General features: G+C 38.6%; 2 protein-coding genes across 7 annotated transcripts in view; one reads left to right on the top strand and one right to left on the bottom strand.

The window, feature by feature from the left end:
• The window catches only part of LOC109030563 (cGMP-dependent protein kinase, isozyme 1), a 113,471-nt gene that overhangs the window by 40,606 nt on the left and 46,817 nt on the right, over window positions 1-26,048 (top strand). For both annotated transcript variants that reach the window (XM_019041586.2, XM_072298483.1), the window contains one exon: window positions 4,660-4,712. The gene's annotated coding sequence lies outside the window, so the exon portion shown is untranslated. The remainder of the gene's footprint in view (window positions 1-4,659; window positions 4,713-26,048) is intronic.
• LOC109030562 (uncharacterized) overlaps window positions 1-26,048 on the bottom strand; it is a 106,449-nt gene that overhangs the window by 64,712 nt on the left and 15,689 nt on the right. For 2 of the 5 annotated variants that reach the window (XM_019041578.2, XM_072298478.1), the window contains exons 2-6: window positions 15,846-16,051; window positions 13,639-13,686; window positions 5,744-5,923; window positions 3,818-3,979; window positions 2,457-2,513 (exon numbers count right to left, since the gene is read on the bottom strand). In XM_019041578.2, the coding sequence (XP_018897123.2) occupies window positions 2,457-2,513; window positions 3,818-3,979; window positions 5,744-5,923; window positions 13,639-13,686; window positions 15,846-15,944 (546 nt within the window). In that variant the 5' untranslated portion in view covers window positions 15,945-16,051. Of the gene's footprint in view, window positions 1-2,456; window positions 2,514-3,817; window positions 3,980-5,743; window positions 5,924-8,889; window positions 9,116-13,638; window positions 13,687-15,845; window positions 16,052-26,048 lie in introns of those variants that run through there. The other 3 variants (XM_072298482.1, XM_072298479.1, XM_072298480.1) reach the window with 3 other exon arrangements.

The following is a 26,048-nucleotide window of genomic DNA, read 5'->3' as shown; positions in this document are numbered from 1 at the left end:
TTGATTGATGAAACCAAGGCTGAAAATATCATGGGATGCTCCACCGTGGTTGATGACGTCATATACAGCGTTTTTCGTCGAGTGAAATCAATATTGGACGTAGAAACTTGACGTCTGCACTAAAGTTGTTACTTTTTGCTAAGGTAAAAAAGCTGAACCCATGAAAATACAATTCTGCGACTAGCGCAAAGGAACCCATTAATTTAGCAAAGCAGGAATGTCGCCTCTTTTCAGATCTGAAACAATGTGTAACTATGCTCAGTGCACGGGGTTTTACTTTATGTTGTCTGAAACTTTAAGCCCCAGGGAGCACGGAGATTCTGCTATGACTGACGAATCTTTTTGCTGTGACAAGAAAATCAAGAATCGATGTGAAAATCAAGAATTTCTTCTCTGATTCTCGATTAGACTTGTTGCGCATTGCCGCAGAAAAAACCTCTAAATTCACAACAACTCACATGGCGGTTAATGATACCAGATCATACCAAGGTGTGTTTCTCAAACATTAATGAACACCTAAAAATTTCGATTCGTTTATTCCGTTTTGCTAGCTTTACTTAAATAAACATAGTGTTAAGGGAAAACCATTTAAAAATCTAGGCTGCTATGTTCCGGGCACATAATAATTGCCAAATTAAAACGTGCCTAAGCCTTCTTTTGTTACAAAAATGAGTTAAACAGCTTGCCACTTATTCTTCAAGATACAAGAGAGTTTTCCGACGAAATCTCAAAATCTGACTATTACAACTGACTTGAGAAAAATTCCTTCACTAAAACTTTTGTCTCCGTGGACATTCGCAGGTTATTGAAACTTTTGCAGTTTGCATGTCTTCATTGTTTACGTTTAAGGATTAGCTTACAGATGGAACAATGTAGGTTTTTGTTTTGAGAAAAACCTATAGTAAATCTTAAGATAGTCTGGCGGAAAAAGAGAGGAAACCTCGATTTTACCCCCGGAATTCCGCCTCGAAATATTAGGAAATGAGGAAATACAAGAATCTTAAACACCTCACCTTTTCCTGTTCGAACACCGGTAGTTAGTTCACGGATTGATCTATTCTCATCGCGTCAACGTCAGCAGGTCGGATCATTGCATTTGTATATTTTCATGTTAATCTAAAGCTTTAGGTACGTTAAATTTCGGCATTTTGTCACAAAATCGCGATAAAATTCGGTTCAAATTCAAGGCGTAAAGTAACTAGATGTAGGAATCACTTGTTCAATGATCAAGTAAAAATTAATCTAACTGTTTCAAGGAGGAGAATGGAGAAAATTTGCTGAATTAAGAAGTTAAAACCTACTCAAACGCTACAGAAAGTGGGTCAGTGATCTAAGAAAGGAAACTATCGCGGTTATGAATATATTTGTGTATGCTTTCAACAATAACTGTGAAGCGAAAATTGTGTTTTTACTACTAAGATCGAAATATTCTCTCATAATAACCAAGTACATTGCGAGAGCTACGTGAAGGGAACTGAAGTCTGTGTTATTGGGCTTAAACGCAACTCATAACAAATGAGTCGTCAAAATAGAGAGGGCTCCACGTGAGTTTCGTTTCGAGAGAAAACGCGCGCAATGTATTAGTAACTCAACTTGAGACGCCTTTCCTACAACCGTCGACAACCAAACGTACACGGCTTACAGTGACACACTTTTCACGCTCCGTTCAGCTGCGTTTAATAATTTACTCGCTGATTATTTTCAATCGGATGATGTATACCGTTACAGACCAGGTTTTTTATTTCCTCGAAGTGGCCCTTTTGAGTACCGAGCACCTGCTTTGGATTGGGCAGTACAGGAGTCGTTGAATGGATAGGGGGATGAGGGGTCTGTCGTAAACTTAAGAGTATTACCGATACAACATAGCAGCACTGAACGTGCCGCAGAAACGTGTTTTGTTGCTCTTATTGTTAGTTTGCAAATCAGTCATAAATAATGGGTATCGTCCAATCTTTAATATTCTACGTCCAATAATATCGTCGATATCTCCCTTCCAGAATACTCGGCGGTTGATGTCATTATCTGTGGTAGTGAATCCCTCTATTTATTACGTTGAATTCATTACTGAGATTATTTGTCTTAGTAAATCCCTTAATTTTTTACCTTGAATTCATTACTTACAAATGCAGTTTGCTGCGAATCCCGCTTTGCTGGATGGACAATACCGATCAAATAAGTAGGAGAAAGCCTCGCAAAAGAAATACCCTGCATTTTCAAGCCATGAAGCTGGCTTGCTCCTATTCGAAAAAATAAAATAGGAACAAAGATTTTGAAACACCTCAATGTAGATACGTGGTTTCGCACTTTAGCCATCGATGTAAGTGAAACGCGCAACAAGCTTACGCGCAATGCCAATTCTGTTGATACGGCATTTTAAGCCTCCCCCGCCCCGCCCGCCAAGTTTAACACCCCCCCCCCTCCCAATTAAAATGTTTGAAAAATTAGTGTTTACTCACTTGGATTCCATTTTGACCTTCGCTTTCCTTGAGTACGTGCTTCAACTCACTTGCGATCTGAAAAGAGAAACGCAGATCTATTAGGTAACTTCCACACCTCGGCCAAAATGCCCATCATTCGCCCTCGGACATTTAAATTCTAAACGAATAATCGAATACGGTCAACAGGTCAGAATGCAGTGACATCAATCCTGGCATTCGAGTGACATTAACCCCACCTCCGTTACGTTACGTCGTAAAGGAACGTTCGAGTATTCCCTTGGTATTGGTACACTCATAGCATACTGATTGCCTTGCTATAATATGATTCACCCATGATATGATGATGAGGGTGCTTACAATAATATCGGCTGAATTTTCAGACCGTCATCAGGTCATCCAGTCAGCCAAAGGACGCATGATCTAGCTCCAGTCAATATAATCATGTAATCTTCCTCTGAAGATATTTCGACCATGAGATCATTATAAAATCTGAAGTCAGGAGGGGTTTTGCTCGAAATTTTCGCGTATTTAATTTTCTTTCTACTTTACGAGAAAATCGGAGGGTTTGTGGGAATTTTGGAATACCCGAAAAATTTAACGTCGCAAATAATACCCGCCCATTGCCTAGTGCAGTAAATTTTGATAGCAAAACTGAATGTATCTACAGGTATGTTGGTTCGCGGCGTTCGAATGCAGATTCGCTGTCACATTTTGCTTGTTCGAAGGATGACAAATTTGTGTTTTCCCATCCATGAAATTCATCTTGTTTTTTTTCGCTCTATTTCAAAACTTTCTTTGAAAAGATATAGTGCAATATTTTTTTTTCTCAAGAATAAGGAACATTTCCATGGTGAAACTACAGAAATGCGTACCTCGGTTTCCGGCGTTGCAAACTTCACGTCATACTTATTTTCTACATGGGAAACCACTGAACGTTTCTTGATAATTTCATTAATTTTTTTTCTGTTTATGAAAAATATTCTGTAAAATCTTTAAGTCATGATGTTGGTTCGATCTCTCTTAAGGGATAAAATAGGAACAGAGATTTCGAAACACCGCAACCGAGAAAAGCATTTTTGCAGTTCCACCGTCGATATTTGCAATTAGACTGCATTTTTCACTTTGGAACTATAAATTCTGGCTCTTCTGGAAAAACACTTACGTGCATAGGGAAGCAAATGGCACATACGATGTTTTTAAACCGGGCTGGAATTTATAGTTCCAAATTGCAAAATGTAGTCCAATTGAGATTAGAGTTTTTCTAGCTTCACCATGAATCTGTTTCATTTGGTCCGATCTTTTCATTGATTTACCCATTTCCTGTAGAGATATCCCGCTTTTTCCGGTTTCGCATTCCTCAATTAGAAATATTTTGTTACCTGTAAACTCTGCCAGAGATGGAAGAGATTGGCATCTGATGGGAGGGACTGAGGCCTGGGTTTGAATTTGATCTCCTCGAGTTGGGACAGGAGCCTTTTCGTGGGTTCCGTGTAACCGTTGCAGAGAGGTTCCATAGGAGGAGGTTGAGGTGTCGTCAGTGACTGTAACAACATGCTTCATGCAATCACACATCTCTAATTCACATTTAAACACTCCACAAGTTTTCACCAAGTATACGTGTAATAGTTTCAAAATCAAATTGCAATTTTATTAAATGTTTGTCTTGTCAAAATTTCAAGGTATTACTTACCTTGAAATTTGAAAAATTACTTTTTGTTTAAATCATTTTTGACACGAAAACACATTTCATTGTTAATTACGTAAAAATATTTACACATATAATTAATTGATAAATTATTGAAAACACGCAGACCTATATTTGTACAGGGTGTATCTAGGGGGCTCCGTGCATGAACAGACAAGTAACATTTTTGAGTTTTTAAGAGAAATACATAGATTTAAGGTTGAAAAATTAGCGCTTATAGTCCGGAAAACGCTTGAATAGATTTTTTTGCGACTAAAAATTGAGTTCTAAGATGATATCTTTCATACATCTTATGATAATTTGGAACCAGCTCTACTTGCAATTGAATATTGTATATTTTTCCAAAATGTAACTGAACATGGCCATGCATTGGGCCTTTCAATGACTGAACGTTGTTTCCAGCAGTGTGGATTTTGTCGCTGCCGGAGAAGTTAATTTTCACATTCATGAATATGGAATATTTTCACCTAGACTATTGAACTTTGTGTGTTATCTTCTTCTTTAACTGTGTTTCAGGTTACTGGTGATAAGTTCAACGCAGGCCTGGAACTTTTAACGGCCAAAAGAAGGTAAGAGAATTCATGCATTGATTAATTTATTTTAGTTTGAGCGGAAAATACAACAAAATTTAAAAAAGAAAGGAACTATACCAATAGGATATAATCTGAAGTGTTTCTGTCGTTTATGACACATAAATGAACACTGAACACTGCAAGAGGCGCTATAATCATTCTTGCAGTTCAAAAATCAATCAAGAAAATTGTTAACAACTGTATATTTTTACATGTCAAGCATCTAAACTATATGTACACTGTGTGTAGTGTTCGTATATTCAATACGGTTTGCTTCAAAAGAGATTCCCTCAAGATGGAGTCGTTATTTTTCGACTTCTGATGGTAAAGCACGTCTGCTTGGGAAAAGATCCCATTTTAGTGTATCAAACTCGCTCACTAAGAAGTGTGTATGAGTTTAATCTTCTTGGAAATCGAAACAGGTATATCACTTGCTTCGCCTAATCTAACTTTTCTACTCAGCGTTAAAATCTCCAAGTCATCCGAAAAGAATCCGCGATCTCCTCCATTTCGTGGATTCGCAATTTTACCTACTTGGAAGTAGAAATAGTTGTATCTCGCGTTTTGTCCCGCCCATCTTTTACCCCATCTAAGTTAATACGTACATCATCCATCATTCAAGGTCGTAGCCTACGCAATTTTTTTTCCCCACTGCTTACGCAGTCCGTGAACGACCGATCGGCCGTTGGTTCATGAACATGCCCCTGGTCCACATTCTTGCCTCAACTGGACGTATTTCTGCCAAACAGAGCCATGTACATTTATACATGAGCCCTGAAACCGATAAGAATATATGCATAACAAGGCTCACGTCAAAATGTACATAGTTCCGTTTGGCAGAAGTACGTCCAACTTATCGGTCGACTGCAAATCTGACTGATTACGAGTTCATGCTTTTAAAAACTACAGATTATCTAGTCTAGGATCCTATTTCGGTGTTAAAATTACTCAAAGTTCGTAATACCATCAAACCTGGGCAGTGACAGGGAGCTTTGCCCTGAGTTTATAATTGACAAGGTTATACTTACAGTATTTGGGGGTTGATTCTCTTTTTCGCTTGATTGGAGATGATCCACACCGTTGACGCCAACGTGTTCTTCAATTTCAGTTATGATCTCCTTCAGGGTGGTTTTGATGTTCTCTTGTTTGATTTCTTTGTCTTGTTTCTCTCCTCTCGATCCAGGCTCTTTTTTCACGCAAAAATCCTCCTAACAACAATGAGAAACGCGTTTCTTCGTGCATGAATTGCTCGGGGTAGTTCATATAATATTTGTAAATAAAGTCACGTACTAATACAGGATTTTTTACTCTCATTTATCGTTATATTCAGAATAAAAAAAAATGGAACAACTAGTCGGAATAAATCATTTAAAACCATGCAGTTTCTTTCTTTTATTTGAGCGCTCAGAAGTCTTATGAGATTTAAAATATCGACATCATTTTAACCACAAACAAGATGAGTATCTTAGGATTTCGCAATTTCGCCTAGAGATGATAGCCCTGCGCATTTGGATACCTAATAGTCATGGAGAGTCAATTTGAAAGTGTGACAGCCGTAAGGGGTTTGATTACATTGCAACGCTGCAAAGGTCAGTGGAGATGGTGATTTGACTGGCATAGTGCTTCGCTGCCATCATTTTCCCGACATTTGGTAGCGTTTGAAACGCCTTGAATTTTTTGTACTTTTCCAAAGCGGTTTTCTCCAGTATATTGGCTTCAAAAATACGCAATTGATCACCACGTGATCTACTCACCTGGTGATTTCAGAATATTAAATAAAAACCCTAGGTTTAGTCTGCCGTGATAGCGAAGAGAGCAGTAGGTGCAAAAATAAAGTTTTGAGAAATCGGGCTCAGAAGCATCTGACCGGAAAATTTTATTGAAAAAACCCTCCGTTCTTCGTCAAATTGCCACTAATCATCCGAAAAACTTGTAGAAATAGTTTGGAGGATTACAAATACATTTTCATGTTAGGCTAGTGTTAGGCTAGTGTTTGGCAAGACAGCCGTAAGTGCTACCTTCTGAATGCTTTCGTGGTTGCGCTTTGGACACATCCAACAAACACATTTTCAGGTTATGGAAATTGGCAGAAGAGAGCACTTTACTTTAAAGTACTGTTTTCATTGGCTCACTGGAGAAATCATGTCCCTTTCGGCTGTTTTGCCTGAAACTACGTCACACTGGGGAAAAAACCACAATGGATCTAGAATCTAGACTCTTAAAATTATCGACAAGGAAAAGTACTCTTGATTCAATCAGAATCTAGCTTAAATCAAGAACCAAGCCTCTTAATTTAAGCGGATTTCGTTTTGATTCAAGCAAAAATCCGATTGAATCAAGAGTATTTTTCCTTGTCAATGTTTTCAAGAGTCTGGACTCTAGATCCAATGTGTTTTTTTTTCCAGTGCAGTTTTTGCGTACTGACGGCTTTCTCACATGTCTCGTTTTCATAAAATTTGGATGCATTTCACAGTTTTATATAGGTATTTTGATGATGTCATCTGAAAATACGAGATTTAGACGAAGACTTAGACGAATTTTAAAAGAAACTCGATTTCAAAAATTTGACACTTACTGCTCTCTTCGCTATCATGGCAGAGTAGGATCGGATCCTACTTTTCGCGTCTACACGCGCGTCTAGCAAGCAGGTGTATCTGAAGCTTTAACAGCGCGGCCGCGTCTGATTTTTGAGCCGGCAACCCGTCCAACGGACGCGCCCGGGAAGCTGTCAAAACGGAAGACAAAATACGAGCGCTCGGAGCTATCCTCAGAGTAAGCTCACCTCTCCGCTAATTAGATTAATAATCTCCATATTCCGGGCTTCACCTTTTCGGCCGTAACTTCTCACGCCCGGGGAGAGTGGACATGGGCGTCTAATTAGTACTGCGCCCGCCGCCGCGGCCCGAGTCATCCTCGAAAGGTCATCTCTAATCGCGGAGATTCACTCACTCCTCCTCGCCCATTTAACCAATCCTGTCGTGTACCCAAGTGTGCATTAAGTGAATGAGACGTCGGTCCCGAAAAGCTAAAGGTTACTGTCGATAACGTCCGAGATAACCGAACCGGCGGTCGCGGGCCTTTGATGAGGCAACAAGTGCACGGGTATCAGATTTAGGTGCAATTTACTGCTGCTAGTATGTCAGGAACCCGGTGCATGTCAGCCGCTGTTTCGGGGGATTCGTAAATTTTATATTTTTATCTTGTACCTGAGGCTTTAAAAATTAGGACCTCCCATTCTGCCGTGCTAAGGAAAAATGCCGTCTATACGTGTAGGCGTTGCCAAATTTCCTTTGATAAATCACGAATTTGGGGGAATAGGTATATATGAACATTTTTCTTGCGATTTTTCAGAGAATTTTGTTCGTAATTTGATCCAAATAGTGGGGAAATTTCAAAGAAAAATATTGACAGCTCTCCTCAAAAATAAACGTTTTATCGGAGGAAATTTGGCAACTCTCGAAGGCTCATACGGCGTTTTTCCTTGACATGGCAGCGCTGTGGCCTTAATTGGTATGGACCGAGTTTAACAAAAACGCGCTGAGTCGTATTTTGGGGGAAACAGTGAGTTAAGAGTAAGTCATAAACTGAACTACATTTTGCAATTAAGAACTTTATGTCTTGCCCAGTTTTGAAATAACGTACGTGCCATTACTTTCCCTATGCACATTACTGTTTTCACGGATAAGCCAGAAAGTGCAGTTTCTAGTTGCAAAATGAAGTCCAATTCTCTCCTGTCAACGTCTAGGAAACTTATTCCCAACGAGAAAATAGCCGCTTAGCATTGTATGTAATATTGAGTCCTATGGAGGGATATAGGATTTCAAACGTATTTTATCTTTTTCTACACTGGATACGACTCGGCGCGTCTCTGATTCACTGAGTCTATGAAACGATGTTTGCTTCAACAAATAAATTGTAAATTTTCGTTCCCCAGACAATGCAAGCTTGCAAAAAATCGAGGAAAATTCTTTGTGGAAATGGAAGGAAAATATTTGAAAATTTTCTTGAAAATTCGTGATTTGTCTAAGAAAATTGGGTAGCGTCTGAGGGCTCATACGGCAGTGCACCTCTGATGGACTAGAATATTCAATTATGTAAACGTTTAAATTCTAAAAAAAAAAGCATGTGCTTTCTCGACAACTTAAATTAGCTTAAAAAATTAAGGTCCATTTACCTCTTCCAGTGTCCAAATCCTGAGTCCTTCCACGCCATGATCGCCATCTTCTCCACCGAAATCACCATCAACCATAATCAGAACGCAGTATGATCCCATTGATAGGACTTAACACTAAATCGCTGTCACTGCACTGTGATGAGACTATTTTCTGCCTCATTGCACGTTTAAGTTACACACAAACTTAGGAGTCACCTCAGTTTAAAAGCGGCATTGAACTGCCCCGCTGGATAATGAGAGAGCTCAAAACAGAATCGATAATCTCTCAGCCTGCTTTAATTTTACCACGTCAAATGAGTCTCAATTACTCCTACCGATACTGAAACTAGAAAAACTTGTATTTTCGATCGCAACATCGCAAACTTCCCAACAAATTTCATTCCAAGACAGGAAAACATCGAGAAATTCTTTAAATGATTTTAAATAACTTTCTTGCTAACTTTTAAGTAACCGAAATTTTTTGCTCATGAAAAATCAGGTCTCAGAATATCGTCTTTGTTGCATTAGTGCCTCAATTCAGGACAACGATATTAATTTTGTGGGTTCATGACACCCCACTTGATGAATTTTGTACATCGAAAACCAAAAATTGATAACTTTATCTCTCAAATTGTGGGCAAATTATTCCGCTTCCTCTTTAAAAACTGACCATGGATTTACAAACTTGTCAAGAAACGATATTTTTATCAAATACTTTTCTTTCCAAGCAACCAGTGTTTTAGGCCTGACCGATCAATTATACCGCCCATAAATTAAATTACGGGGTAATTTTAATCAAAACTGCTGGTTGCTATCTCGATGTTACGAATCTGACCTCATAAATATCCTGTTTGTAAGTGAGCACAAAATATCAAATTATCCTCAAAAACGTTTCGTCCTTTAAGTAATCTAGTCGGCATCTAATTTCCTTTGATGATCGTTCTTATCCTGCTGGTAGGGTATCGCCCAATCCATTATTTTCACCGTCCAAGCAAAAAACTACGGGCTGCCCATCAAGAGATGCGAACTTTAGCTCATCACTTTGCATCACTCAACATCATTACACTTTTAATGTTTCATTATTCAAATCGGCTTTCGGGGGTCATTAATGTGTCATCAATGGCCTCGGCGCACGCAAGCATGACATCCGCCATAAAATAGTTGGATGGTACCCATTGTTACCAAATTTATGCGAAAGAACTCCGATAGGATTCTAGTTATAAGACAATGATAATTCCATAATATTATCTAGACGGTCCTCTCTCCCCCTCTCATTCTCAAAACTGGCCAAAGTTAAGCGATTGGGTTTATGTGTCGCATCAGATTATTGTACTCAGCAATTTTCATATAATGATAAGTAATAGAAGTTTGATCATCTAAACCATTTTTGAATGATTTTAAAATGTTGCAGATGTAGGTATGCACGTATTGGTGGGAACTTTATGAAACATTCATAAGTACATATATAGTTTGACGTTGTTTTCTCATCTTTCAGAAGCACCATACTGGCGAATTTTCCATCAAATTTTATTTTTCTGCATTAGGTTCAGCCTACTTTATTATGTTCTGAAAAAGGCCCATGATACACTCTAATCAACCTTTAAACATTCTTGAAAAAACTTTATGGGGATACAGTTTTCATTGTGAAACTTCCTGAGCCAAAACACATTGTATTTTCACAATCTTTTATTTTTAATTCTAGTAATTTTATTTATTTTCAGAGAGCAGTGAATAAAAAGCGTGAAAGTGTTTTAAATGCCTGCTTTTGAAAGTAGATTTGACGACAATGTCAAAGTGTCGCTGCTTTTGTTCGGTAAAATTTACCAACAGTTTGCCTTGATGTGCTAAAATCTCATCAGTCATCAGATCGCGTCATTGTGTGGCTATGTCATGCAATTGTCTCCCTCTATTCCATGAAAGAGTTCTCAATAAGTTTGTTGCAGCCAATTAGTAATTTAAGAGGAAGAGTTTCCGAATCAATTGTAATTTTTTTTTGTTCGTTTTTTGTTTTGTTACGCCACGCACCGTGTGCCATTGCATTAAGAGTAACAAGACGACAAATAACTATGAGAAATATTTATCCATGATAAATACGCTTACGGGGACTATGACCCACTGCTGTAAATGAGTAGTCAATTCATTTCGTTGCATTAGTAGATAATTATTGTTCCGTATCTCAAAATGAACGGCATATATTTCTTTAGGCTCAACATAAATAAATTTTTCCTTGGTTTTGAAGGAAAACAGCTGGAATAATTTTATCATTTCCTTTGTTTTCGATTAACTTAAATCCCTTAATTGCATACATACGCCATACGGATTGCGTACATAATCTGGTACACATTTTTTCTTTCATTAGAGTGTCTTGAGATGCAAAACGTAGGAATTTCATGAACATTTGAGAACTGTGCCGAAATTCTTTTAGATTTTTAATATTCAACCTACTATTCATTATTCATATTTTTTAACAGATTTCCACTGGTTACTTTCACAACTATTTTTACTTTTTTACAAAAACGGTTTGTAAACTGATAGATAAAAGGCTCTTCCCCTCTGCAAAAATGAAACCAATGGACAATAGGCTAAAAGTGCAAAAAAGACTACAGGATAGTATAAGAATTTACTCCTGTCAAGGTAAAAGATTTAAGTCTGCCATATAGCTCTCAGAAATCATTCAATTCATCTCTTTCATAAAACTTTGTGATATCGTAATCTTAGCACGTATGCATAGTAAAATATTTTCTGTGCAGTCGTTATTATCTTCCAAAAATTGGGAATTTTATTGGCCACACGTCTCGTTGAAGTAAAAAAATGCACGCCATTTGCCAATTTTGAAAAATTGTAGAAGGTCAATATCTCTGCAAAAGACTGCGAAAGAATGTAGAATCAAGGGTGTGTGAGGTGTGTTCAAAATGTTTCAGAATTGAAATACCAGTTGCTGTTTTGTTGTGGATGCTTGGAGGGCAATCACTGACTTTCCTTCGTTTTTCGGTTGCTTACATCGAGAACGAATACGGATGTAAGAGCTGCCTGCTAAGAAAGGATATTATGTAAATCAAACTTGCTCAGTCGGTATGATTTTTTTGACTCGCAAAGAAAGTCAATGACCGACCTCTAGAGGAAGAATTTGGAAAGCAGAAAGGAAAGACCTAAGAAGATAGACACAAACATTTTTATTCGCAGGAATGTTTAAATTTGACTTAAAAACCGTCGCTACACAGACGGCAAGTCGTGTGCTTGGACTGTAGCTTTCTCGATACGCATCTTTAAGGAATCTCTCACAGTACCTATTGCGCTATTCATGATCTCTCCTTTGAGTAAAATCTTCATGATACCTAAAACTCAAAGCAACGTTTTAGTTTATGTAAATTAGAAAAATTACTCCAAGCAAAGTTTTGAGAGCCTCTCTCAAGCTTTTAATTTTATAGTTTGCATCATCAAAGGAATAAGTATTCTCAACTCACACAATGTCTGCTCATGTTTCTGCTGTCTGTAAAAATAGTCTTCTTGTTTATCAAAATTTATATAGGTAAGACTGTTCACAGTCTTAAATATTGGAACGTAATCATCCTTCTTTAATCAAATTAGAGTGAAGCAGATTTGAGATGGGATGCTATACAAGCTGTGCTCAAAGGAGAGATGCATATGAACGTATAAACATTTTCTGCCATTAAAAACTCAATTCCTCCGTGACACATGAAAACTCGATAGACCCTGGTATTGTTAATGATAGCAAATGATATTCAACTCTGAAACACTTTGAGACCCTCTAGAAAAGAGGAGAAATTACAAAATAAAGACGCATTTAGATTTGCTTTAAAAAAATGAGAATAGCTTTTATTTAAACAAAATTTGAAAATTTAATAAAACAATGCATATTTTACTTGTATAAACAAACTTTTTTTTTAGAAAAAATAAAAACAAAATGAGCAAAATTCACCTTGCAAAATAATTTCACAGCTGGGAATACATATAACATTCCATCGGATAAAAATGCTTGTGAAAGGGGGGTTGAAAAAGTTGCAAAAAAGAGTCGGGTGGGGGTCATGCAAGAGTAAGGATTGCACGGACTGCAAAGTCGCTGTGTATGGTTTTACGTTGTGTGTGTTGCTGTGTTTTTGTAGATTTGCGTTCATAGAAATTACACAATTTTTGGTGGTTCTGTTGTAACTGTCATTCGCTAACTTCCAAAAATTTTACAAAAAAATAAATTCGAAACGTTTGTAAAAACATTTTTAAAAAATGAAACTTTGAGCAATCCACAAATACAAAAAAACGTCTGCCAGAATCCTACGTATTAAAAAATGCCTCGAAATATTCGTAGGTATGATTATAAATCTGATAATCCACAAAATTTTGAAAATTTGGCCAAGGTTTCGTGCTCATTAATTCATTATTCTATCTTATTGTATTCCGTAAAAAAAACTTAAAATCTGTTATTTTGATTCATTGTGATAAGACTATGAATGTCCTTCCGTCAAAAGCGTATACATTTTTACTTAGACAACCTGATAGTTACATATCCCAAGTTTTATAGTATCCCATTAAGTGTCTCCAGCGTGGCTGACTTCCGGTTGAGTGGTGATCGGAGGCAAATGAGACAGATCACTGCTGAATGGACTTTTGGGTGATAGACTGTACCTTTTGGGTGGACGTGGACACGGAAGAGGAGGAGGACACTTTGGTCGAGGACACTTTCCGGATGACGTTTCCCTCTTGGGTCTGTTTCACGGATTGCTCGACAGAGCGCATGCTCTCCGCCTGGCTTACCGTGTCTTTCGTCTCCTCGATGTGCTTGTTTCCCTCGTCCTTGACTTTCTACATTCAAATCAAAGAAGATCAATGTTAAAATTACGACTAAACGGACACTACACACTGAAAAAAAATTCTCGGCGTTTTTACCAAGGGCCGTTGGTACCTTTACCATCCCACTTTTTTTTACCAATTATTGGTAATTTTACCAAGACAGACTGGTAAGCTTACCTAAAAACCTGTATTTTTACTGTTTTTTCAGGTAAGAATACCACTTTTATTGGTAATCAATTCCCGGTAACTTTGCCATTTTGTCTCGGTAATTCTACCACAGTCGATAAAAAATATTGGCGTTTTTACCAAGGTCCAGTAAAATTACCGAGAAAGTTCAATAATTTTACCTAAATTTCTCGGTAAAATTACCAATCCCATAAATGGTAATTTTACCAAGAAAAAACTGGGATCAAATAGAACCCTGAATTCTTGGTAATTTTATCCTTTTCTTAGTAAACACACCGAGATTTTTTTTTCAGTGAAAAATATAAAGGATCTTCAGAAGAAAAAATATCTGCTCGTTGATAAATCAATTTTGATAATTAGACGTGTTTATGATAAAAGGAACCAGAGACGGTTGGGAGTATGTAGGAGTGTGCTCTGTATTTGAGGGTAGTAAGAATGAATGGGAATTATAAAGCGCCAGTGACGTCAGCGGCGACATGGAGACGATCCGAGTCGTTAACGCATGAGCCCTATTCACAACGATCTTGTCACATGCCCGCGGCTCATGAGTTAGTATATTTTGGCACTTAGCTCCTTTTGCTGTAATGTAAAATCCCGCTTTTAATCAATTTCGCCGAAAGGAATCTCGCCCCTTTTTACATTGTTTCTGAAGCAGCTCCATCTTTCCCACACGTCTTTAGTTTGTTAGAATGATTGCTATACGAAATGAGAACACGTCTTCTAAAATCCTCCAAATTTGATAAAATAGTCACAATTTTCCTCTACGCCCTGACATTAGTCGAATAAATAGGTAAAACTTTTTAAAATAATTTGTAGCAAAGTAAAAAAAAAACGACATACCCTCGATTAATTGAACTTAAAAATAATTGCAAATCAGTAGAGCAATTATTATCAAATGATAGTGCAGTGCGATCAGCACTCCTTTGCTTAAGACCTGTTGCAATGAAATTCTAAGATAATGAAAAATCTCCGAAAATTTGCTGCGATGAATTGCTGACAACTCACAGCGTTAGTCATCCTTTTCTCTGACGGATGCATGCAGTAAAATCTGGAATAGGCAACTATTATGCCTCTTCTGCCGCTTATTGCCTACACGAAGTTTTGAAGGCGCCTTTCACGTCGGTAACTCATCGTCAGCGTGTTTGTGCTTGCCTGCCCTGTTACATACTGCTCTCCGAGAGTGCTGCAATGATATTTTAACTCGAGAGGCACTTGTTACACAAGGAGACGTTGAAGATCTTTTACCGCGTCTTTCCTCTACTCTTCATTATGAGAGAAAAATTATCGTCATTGTTCATTGAAACTCGTAATTTTGCTCTCGTTTTATCGAATTGACCTATGTTTGAATCCTTTTATTCACGACCTGACCATTGAATTCACTCTAATCTTTTCACCCATAAGATACTTTATACATAGAAAACTAGCCGTTAATCTTTTTAAATATTTTTGAACATAATATAGTTCTCAGCGTGTTTTTTTAGACTAATTTGGAGAATGTAAAAGTGCATTCCAGTTTCGTTCCTGCAAAAAAATAACACATCTACATTGTACTTCATCGTTGATTTACTGTTTTCTGGCTAAGGAGGGCCCCGTGGGGGGATTTAGAGGGGAATATTGCCGTGCTAAGGAAAAACGCCGTATGAACCTTTAGCTGTTGCCGAATTTCTTTAGATATAGTACGAATTTTCAAGAAAATATGTGGATATTTTTCCTCCAAAATTTCGGACAATTTTTAACGCAATTTACTTCAAATTATATTAAAATTTCGAGGAAAAGTACGCTTGACTTTCCTTAAAAATACATATCTTATCCATGGAAATTTGGCAACTCTCGAATGCTCATACGGCGTTTTTCCTTAGCACGGTTGAATAAGTCTTGAATGTTTTATCAATTAATATGTTTTAGATTATGTATGAAGAATATTGACTTCAATTACTCCAGTATTTTAGACAGAAGAAAAATGTTGGGCGAACTGTTAAACTTACCCTTGATTTTGATTCCTCTGTGCATGACATTTCTTCTTTGGCCATGACTGTTCCGCTATCTCGTCCATCGGTGGGTCCTTTGTATTCAGCTACCTCCATCGTGTTAGTCGCTATTTCCTTATCTTTGTACTTGATCACCCTTCCACTTATTTACGTTGTTTAAAAACTTTCGCGATGATGATTCAGTTCTTTTGCCGGCTGTTTATCTGTGAACAGATGTTAGACGTATATGAGACATGAGCAGCAAAATTGAAGAGGAAACATAAATTTTACATGCTCATGTGCAAGTCAAAAAAGTCATTGGAAAATTGTTGATCGTCAAAAATAGGAATGACGATTACGGTGATATATCCTGAGACATCCTGCAAACATTGTAAGGTAGCGTAAGGTACACATGTAAGATAGCGTGCATTTGAAACGATTCGTGTGACTGTGACCGACTTCTTGAATATTCTAAAATCGAGGCCATAAGTCCATTTTCAGAAATGATGTAGAGAAACTTAGCAAGCAAATTATAGGGCTGATTATGTGTTGCGATCAAACCGTTCATTTCGTAAACACTGTCCTTTCCAGCTTTCAAACTGAAAGAGACATTAAATTTGCAAAAATTCAAAAGCCCAGCTGCAAAAAATATTACGGAACTTTATACCTACGTCTATTAAAAGCTTTTTTCTTATCAAAATTAAATAAGAATTTTGATGCGGCATATTTCCTTTCTTTCCTTACTTTACTCTGCCCTTTCTTACAATCTTCCTCTTTATTTTGGGAAACGGGGGCTTTTAGGGACAACCATCCCCCTTCCATCCCTTTCCCCGGTGACCTCCACGGCCACAATTCAATTTTTGGGGTAATTTCGTCTCTTTCGGCGGAAGATCCAAGCCGAGGCGCAGCCGGGCAGGCCGTCGGCATGGATGGAACGTGCGGCAAATTTAATCTAATAATAGCTTAATGAAATAATAGATGCCATAACCTGCACCGGCTTGTAACCCATAACCCGGAACAGACTTGCCAATTTTACTGCTAACTGCCTCCTTTGGGAGGGGCTTAATGATGGAAATACGTATATATTTTATCATCATTTGGCACTTAAGACCTAAGTCCCTATATCTTCCACTATTCTGTCTTCTTCGCTCCAAGAGAGCGTTGGTCGTTGGTCCATCACCCAATCCCCCCTCACTCCGCCCCATTGCACCACCAACTCCCTACGTACATACTGCCAATTCTTCTCCCGTATGTATACTCCCCCTCCCTCTCATGCCCCCTATTGTTCTCTTACTACTCTATTTAAGCAGTCGCTCTTGTCTTCTCTTGTTCCTCTCTTTCTGCATCGCAGCATGCGAGCTCCTAATTATCTGGGTTCAATTTATCCCTGTTAGCAAGTCTATATCCGAGACAACTTGCTGGCAATATTCATTATGAAATTAATTGATTTATGTCTCTATGTCACCAGGCGAATCAATTACGCGTGACGATATATTACAATTTAGGCTCAACGAAAGTTTATTCGAGAAATATGCACTCTGAGAATCCGTTGGAGAAGATTCTGTGCCTCGTTTATTCTCGCAATAGTTTACATTCATTACATTGGTCACATAATGTAAGATCAGATGCGCTATTTGCTCGAGGAAACGTTCGAAAATATTAAATTAAAGGAGAAATAATTTCATACGGAACGGAGAAAATTTAGCGATTCATGCGTGAAAAACGGTAAACTATATTATAATGTCCACACCCGTAAGGACTGAAATTTTTTAAAATGAATCTCAATAGAAATATGACCATGCAAAAATATGCGGTTTTATGGCGAGGATAATAAATTAAGGGGGCTAAAAAAAGAACAGTTGAAAACTGTAAAAAAATACGAATTTGCATAGTGACCATGCGAACTGCTCAAGCGTGAAATTCGTCCTATAGGGATTAGGGTATCCATGAATAGGCTTGGAAAACAAGAAAAATGGAAAATCTAATTCAAAAGGGTTAAAATTTGTAATTTTGAGAAAACCAAAAAGGTTACAAGAATGCGCTCAACATTTTGAAACGCACCATATTTCAAGACTAATATGGGATTCAGAAAACCCGCAGAAAAGGACTTCAATTCCTTCAGAAGTCCGTGTTGTCCCCGAAGCAAAAAAATAAATTATCTTCATGGAAGAAAATCACCGGTCTTCGCTTTATTTCTAGCAACTAGCTAGAGAGAGCAAACTAGTTAGTTATGCAACCCCGACTGCCCCGCCGATCGTAAAAAGAATCTCTCCAGTCCGATTTTGGTGAAAAGGATGATTCTCAAAAATTTTCCTTGCAGAAAATCTTGAGACCGTTTAATGAATGCAGCGGCTCTGTCCTCGAATAAGGAGAACAACTATCTGGACTCGAACCCGAGACCCACGTTTAAAAATTAAGTGAGCTAAACTGGACCATGAGACTGAGTAATCGGTTTGTTGACGGGGCTAATTTTAGACAATCCGCGGGAATCTTAGGCAACGGCGACGTCGAATGCGATGCTTGTAGGCGGCTCCGGTTGTTTTTAAGTTCCCGATGTCCATTGTGACGTGAACTTATTCACTGGACATAGCTGTGGTTGTCAAATGGACAGAATGTGAAGTCAAGTATAGGAGAATGCTTGAATTACAGTGAGGAGATCAAAGAATACATGCGACAAAAAATCTGATGTGCTATCAATGTCGAGTGCAATCGAGCTCCCAGTTATGGGATAATTTATTGCATACTCGCAACATCGTGCTTTAATAGTTGAGTCTCATCTCATAGGTAGATTATAAAGGCGCTAAAATCCGATGCAGCTTTCAAATGTTTAACAACAACAGAGATACCAACTTATGAAAAGTAATGTAGATGTCGTCATCCACCCCTGTAGTGCATGATCTGACGGTGTCTCACATTTTGATGTGATCTAATTAATATGTGATGAATGACACTTATTGCGTCTTTTACGGGGCATTTTTTTCTTTTTTGAAATTTTCAGATATGTTCAATTTAATTGCCTGAAAAATCCCGGTAAAAAATTGAAGAATTTTTCACGAAATTGTATGTTATCAGAGGAAATTCCACAAAATTAAATGCTCATACGGCTAGTTTCCTTATTACGGCAGAATGTCGCCACAAGTAGCACCACTTAGGCGAGTACAGCACTCTTAACATAGGCGGATTCAGACAGTTCGAATCGAGGGGAGTGGGGAGGGGGGTGGAGAGCTTCTCCAGATATTTGTCGAAATTTCAAAGCATCAAATATGCATTTTGGGTTACTTTTGACATAAATAATTACCAGATATAATTGTCCTTCCTTTTTCTTTCCCCCGTTCCTTCCTTTATCTATCTCCTCTTTTTCTTCCCTCTTAATCCCGGAAGATTGCGTAGGAGGCGCACATCTCCCCTCCCCCCCCCGGATCTGCCGATGATTTTTAATCAATGGCTAGACGTAAATGCTCGATTATAGATATTTTCCCATTTGAAGCCATGGAAAAGAATCGAAAATAAAGGCGTTCGTAGCGAACACCCTGTTCATAGATCCTATTCCATAGGTTAAAATGGCGCAGATCAATCGATTTATCGCAAATCACGCCACGCCACTGTCTTAACGTCAATCATGTCACAAATATCTTATGCGACGACGTCACATTATCAGGGGATTAGACCTTATTTTGAGAAAGAGAATATGAAGGTATCGAAATTAAAAGCACAATCTGGCGCTGAACTTCGGGAACAAACGCCAGCAGTGATAAGCGTGATGCATTGGGGCATTAACATTCCGCTCGGATCCGGAATATTTTTATTTTCCACACTCGCTAATTACACTCGCATTCGCCCCGCCGAATCCTAGGAATGCTTCAAAATGCCCCAGTTTTTGCCCCCATTCCCTCCCCCTCCCCCGTCCCCCCACCCCCTCCTGCACGTCTTCGCGCGCGGAGCGAACTTCATGCTTATAAATCTTATGCTGCGTCTCCCAAGTGTATACAAATTGTGAATGTTTCCGCCGCTGCGTGTTTTTTTTTTCACTTATGAAGTAGTGACAGTTGTGGACAAATCTGCGAAGACCGCAAAAAAATTATTACAGCCACTGCTGCAGGGATTAAGGCAGGGGGGCTTAGCTGAAAGTAAGAACGTGCTTGAAACAAATTTGTTTCGGCTGCACACCGAAGGAAAGTGAAGTTGATTTAACATTTTGGATGTGAGAAAAGTGTGCGAGAACTCACAAAATGCTGCATTACCCGCCACAACAGTTAGTTTTACATCTTTACTTCGCTAAGATAACTGATGTAGCGGTTAATTCAGCGTTGTGTGAGTTCTCGCACACTTTTTTTTACATCCAGAATTTTGAATCAACTTCACTTTTTTTTCGGTGCTGTTTTGAAGAGGAGATGTGACTTCTGTTTTGCCTCGTTGCACAGTCGTGAAATTTAGTATTATATTTGCGACACATTGGTCGAAGTAGATAGAGCACTAATCAACCTGAATTATTTGCTTCCTTCTCTGAACGAATGAAAAAGAATAGGAAACTGTCGGAAGTTAATTCTAATCGGCTTACCATTAGGGGTGCAATTCACATATACGTACATTGAACTGAAAATGGCTGCTGTCGTTTGTGTGCCCTAACTGGACAAATGTACGATGAAAAAACTGCGTACCCATGAATGAAAGTTAGAGGGGAACTTCGAAGGAAGCAAATCATATGAGCAAAGTTCCTTCCGTTTTTAATTCGTTTGTGCATCGTTCTTTTTATCATTAGCAAGTTCAATTATCAATTTATTTTTAAACTTTACATCTACTACTACCAGGGCCGGATTTAGGTGGCCACATATGCCGCGGCCTATGACGGCAAATTTAGGGGGCGACAAATTTTGCATTTTTTTTAATGTAGGTATAAAAAAAGTCGGATTAAAAAGAAAAAAATTACAAACGAGAAAAGGCGAAAAAATCTCTCGTTTCCTGAGAGTATAGTAATTTCTAATTTCGTCGTCTTTCGGTGATACAAGAGACAGCATCTTTAATTAGTCGAAGTAAGAGAGAAACCAAGCACGCAATTTGGCCTGGAGCGGCGCGACGCAGAGATCAATGATGAGGAGGACTTGAGATGAAAAGGAGAAACCCTCGGCGCGGCGGTCGTCATGTAACACATATTAGCGCCTACAAAACTGCATGAATACTTCACGCATTGCGTCAAACGCAGTGCGTTCAGCAGCGGTCGGCGGAGAACGCATAGCGCCTACAAGACAGTAGGAATACTTCAAGCATTGCGCTAAACACAGTGCGGTCAGCGCGGCGCGGCGGCGGAGGAAGTTAAAATTATTAATCCACATGTATGTTTGTTCCTCCATAATTTTTTCGTTCATTTCTTATAAATGGAGGGCCTTGTCCACACAGAAATAGGTTCCCGGAACTTAACTTTCGCAAAAAGTTCCGTGAAATTTTGCCAGTAGTATGTTTACAGGGCTTTCGCAAATATTGTGTCCAACACGAGTGTTGGACACAATATTCGCGGGTACATCGTACATTGTCGTACATTTGTCCAGTTAGGGCACACAAATAACAGCAACCACTTTCAGTCTAATGTACGTATATGTGAATTGCACCACTAATGGTTAGCCAATTAGAATTAACTTCCGACAGTCTCCTCATGCATGATTATTATTTTTCATTCGTTCAGAGAAGGAAGCAAATGATTCAGGTTGATTAGTGCTCTATCTATTTCGACCCATGTGTCGCAAAAAATACTAAATTTCACGACTGTGTAACGAGGCAAAACAGAAGTCACAACTCCTCTTCAAAACTGCGTGCGAGAGCTCACACAACGCTTGAATGATTGAATTCCAGAACAATTTTGAGATGATATTGGGTCTCAAAAAGGTGGCAAGATATCTCTGCAACCGAAGAGATCGCTTCACACATGCAAGCGTAAGTCTTTCACATCCGGTGCTGGATAAAACTTTAAGAAATTAGGCTCGCTGCCATAGCGCGCGTCGCTTTTCATCACTGACCGCGTGTTACCCCGCACACAGTCGCACGATTTCAGTGCGTCTTGACGTCATTCAGTGAAAGAGCTTTAAAATTTCAGTTTGATTTTGATTTCCGCCCTGTTGCGGATTCGGAAATTATTAATTTATAAGAACGATCTCAAAACCTAGCAATCGAGTCCAAAAATGGAGCACTGCAGTCGCTTAGTTGTTAAGACTGGCCGTGCGAGCTACGAGCGTAAATACTATCCACGCCAATCCATAGTTGTGCATTCGCGAGAGGATTTTCAAATTATTCCAAGCCTCCGCGTTACAACATGTGAGGTTTTTTGACGAGTTGGAAGCACAGCTATCTCTGAATCAATTTAGGTTGTTTACATTCAGTTGTAGTATTTAGAGAGGCACTCTGCATCCGGTAACAAGGCGAGAATGTAGTTTTTTAGCCTCGAGTGTCAAAATTAAAATCAAATCGTGGAATGAAACGGTTGTAAGTAGTTTGAATACTTTTCTACGGATAAAAAGAAGTTTGTCCGGGTAACATGAGCTTGGGTAAAATATATCTTCTTTGCCAATTGTATCATCGGGGATGGTTAAGAAAATTTACCTCATGGTATCTCATATTGACAAAGACTTTAGCTACTGTGAGTGAGGGACAAATGGACGTATTTCTGCCAAACAGACCTGTGTGCAGTAAGACATGAGCCCTGAGGTCCATAAGAATATATACATGACAGGTTTCACGTCATGATGCACATAGTTCCATTTGGCAGAAATACGTCCACATTCAGGTGAGCATACCACCGTTCAGTCATCAATTTCATACATTACCCGAAAATAATTACCGAGCAGTACAATTCGACTGTTGTTGCTTTTGCACTTCATAGAGAGAGAAATTTAGGCGTACGTGGCACACCAAATTCTTTGATACTGGTAACACCAAATTCTTTCATACTGGTAACACCAAATTCTATGATACTGGTAACAGAAGTTTTTGGTCATAGAAACCAAACTCCAATTCAAGTAACAAACGTTTTTATCACCTATACTATGGCACGAACTTTTTACTAACGTCCTTAGTTATCTTAATTGACGTTTGGTTCCTGCGATCAGGAACTTCGGTTACCTTTAAAGCACAGTATGAACTTGTCTTTGGACCTGGCAACTGAGGTTCTTCCCCGCATGGGAGGAAAATCCGAGCAAATATAACGCCAGAAATGAAGGCCACGTACAACCATTTTCTTACGACGAAAAAAGGATATTAAATTTCCACCGATGGCGTGTGTGGAACGTAGATTTAGGAAAGTAAAATTGAAGATCAATAGATGAAAAACATGTAACAGACCATTTCGATCCTTCAGTGGTCACTTGAAACTTAAGAGGGCGGGGGGGGGGGGGGGGTGTGTTTGCAGGTGTACCATCTCATTACTCCATGAAAAGGCGTGCCGTCAGCAATATGTAAATGATCTGCAAGTATTTTCCGCGTAGAAATTATTCCCCCCCCCCCAAAAAAAAAAAAAAATTAAAGAAAACCTTTTATTTGAAGTTGTAGAATGATTAATGTCAAATACTACAGTATGAAATTATAGACGGCAAAATGTAGACTGTAGGATCTTCTCCTGATTTTCCCTTTCATTCACCAGAATAATTAGTTATTGCTGGTCGTAAAAAGAGAGAACGAAACAAAAATATGAAGAAATATGCACGTGTTTTATAATGGCATTGAACCGGCAGAGGAAAGTCTTATTTTCCCTCAATTAAATATTAAAGTATCAATGATTTGTTGAAGTGAAGATCCCTCAGCGAGGTTATTCATCGGCCTGGATGTTTACTACAAGCGTTTGTTGATGGTTGAAGATGCGCCGTGTTCGTATCCCGTTGAGGTCGCACTTTAATTTTAGCTGCCTCCGCTCGGTGAGTGGGTAGTGAACACTCTCTACGACTTTCAGAACCAAATCGGTCCTCGCTTCGAACCCCGGTGTCGGTTTCACTTTCTCTTCGTTATTTGCTACAGTTCTGAGAGACACCCGATTTTGACGATAAATTTTGCAGCTCGCAAATTGAAATATCTACAAAGCTGCTTTAAGTCTTGGTTTGCTAATTTTCGAAAAAGAATCCATTGAATTTACGAATCAGGGTGTTATCTTTTAAGTGATTTTTGAAAAGAAAAAAATCATATGAAAGTTTTGGTGGACCATAGAAAGCTCCATCAATAATAATTTTGTGCAGAAATGACTCCAGTGTTTTGTACCACGAGGATGGCGAGCGCATGATTTGCTTAGAGAAAAGTTTGGTTTCTTCTAAATTGCGTGGCATGAAATAAAATAGCCTGACGAGAATTGGAAATTAAGCCCCAGAGGAGGAGATGATAAAATAATTTATTAGAACTCACCGAGTGTAATTTCATGTTCCCAGGGTGTAATCAAAACTCGATATTCCTTAAATGTAATTTATTATATGCCAAGAACAATATCATGTCTAGATCTGAATTTCTCTCAATGGATATAGAGAGTTTAGGCGTGTAAAACATTTTGCAGACACTCCTTAGAAATTATTGAAGCATTCAGAGGAATCATAGTAAACTCGCGAAAGAATGTTTAATCATTAAAATAAGAAGTTTTAAAGTCAAAAATTAATATATATTGGTATACATATGTCAGTGTGATTGGCCTCATTGACCTGTTCTCGAGTCAACATTACTTTTCATTGCTGAGGGCCTGGGAGCGGCCGAAGAATTTTCTTCAAAATGCATTCGATGCAGTAAGAGGTAGGCGGTAGGTTCTTTAGCACTCCCTTCAAAATTGTGTGCGTCGCGAGGAAAAGCAAAAGAACAGGAGGATTTGAATTGGCATGTTACAACTTAAACCTTCTGTCATCTCATCCACAAGTTCCTTCTTAAAAATGAAAGATTGGTTTCGTCTGCCAAAACACCAACGCGAGAGTGTTAACAAGTTTGTGTAAACAGCCGGTGGTCAATTCGCAAAAGAGAGTTGTTTTCTCTCATCACGCGTTGTATACCATGAACCTTGATTGTCATAAGCTTTCATGTCTTTGTTTACGTGTAGGTAACAGTGCAAAAACTATGATTTGATTACTAGACAATGGATATTCTGTCAGTTAGGCTTTACCCAAATCAGACTAACTGCATTTCACAAGATTCAATTCCGTCTTATGTTTTATTTTCTATTTTTTTCCTTCAAGAAAACAAAGCCACGCGATGCCTTTAAAAAAGTAAACACATTTTCTTCTTAGATCATGAAAAATACATCCACATAAGTTCTGCTGCTTTGTTTTCTTTTGAAAAATAAAGCATGAAAAGAAATTAAGCTCAGTTTTATGCACTTACGCTGATTCTCTTGAAACCGTTCGTCGGCAGTAAGAAACCGCGTTTGAAGAGCGGCGCCGTCCACGGAGAAAGAATAATCATTGCTTCCACAATTCTCACAGTAGATTCCAAGTCCTATCTACAATTCTGATTGTAGTTACAATGCTATTTTTGTGGCAACAATTACTTTGGTTCCAGTAACAATGCACTATTGTTAGCTGGTCCGAACTATTTATTACCTCAAAAGTATCATCCTAACTACGACTAGAAAAGTAGGTTGGAGCTGAAATCCCCAATGCGTATTGTGAGAGCATGTATTCTTTTTCTGCGTATCAGCCGTGATTGCCGGAGAGTGGCAGCTTTATTCATATGAACCATGTATTCATAGCATAAGGATTACTGCTGTGGTCTTTTGCCCCTCTTTAAGCCTCACTCATTAACGAACGATTTCATGTGACACACTCAACTGACCCATCCAACCAAAATGACAAGGCTCTAAAGTTTCCAGGTTGTGCAAGGAATTATGGACATTTTGCATAGGTTTAAATGAGGTAAATGCTGACAAATCAGCCCTATCTGGCAACAATGTATCTTCCTTTTCCCAATTAAAGTCCATCTCGCGGCCGCGACGCCCGTCGCTTCGAATCCTCCTACGAGCACATCAAAGCGATGCGTTCGCCTATGACGAAGATGAAAGTGGAATGATGACATCGATGCGCTCATCACTGACGTTTAACGATATCGACTGCTTGTTCGCTTGTTCCTACGACGCTTAGGAATTTGGGGCGAATAAATAATTGTCAACGTTTGATGGGTTTCGAGCTGTTCGCTGCCGTTTTTATCAAAACAAGATTGGTCCGACATCCACTTTTGCTCCGAGTATGAGAAAAACAGCTTAAAAAAATAATCGCTCGA

The sequence above is a fragment of the Bemisia tabaci genome, chromosome 3, assembly GCF_918797505.1.
Source record: "Bemisia tabaci chromosome 3, PGI_BMITA_v3".
Lineage (NCBI taxonomy): Eukaryota > Metazoa > Arthropoda > Insecta > Hemiptera > Aleyrodidae > Bemisia > Bemisia tabaci.
This window is presented reverse-complemented; position numbering and strand designations above follow the sequence as displayed.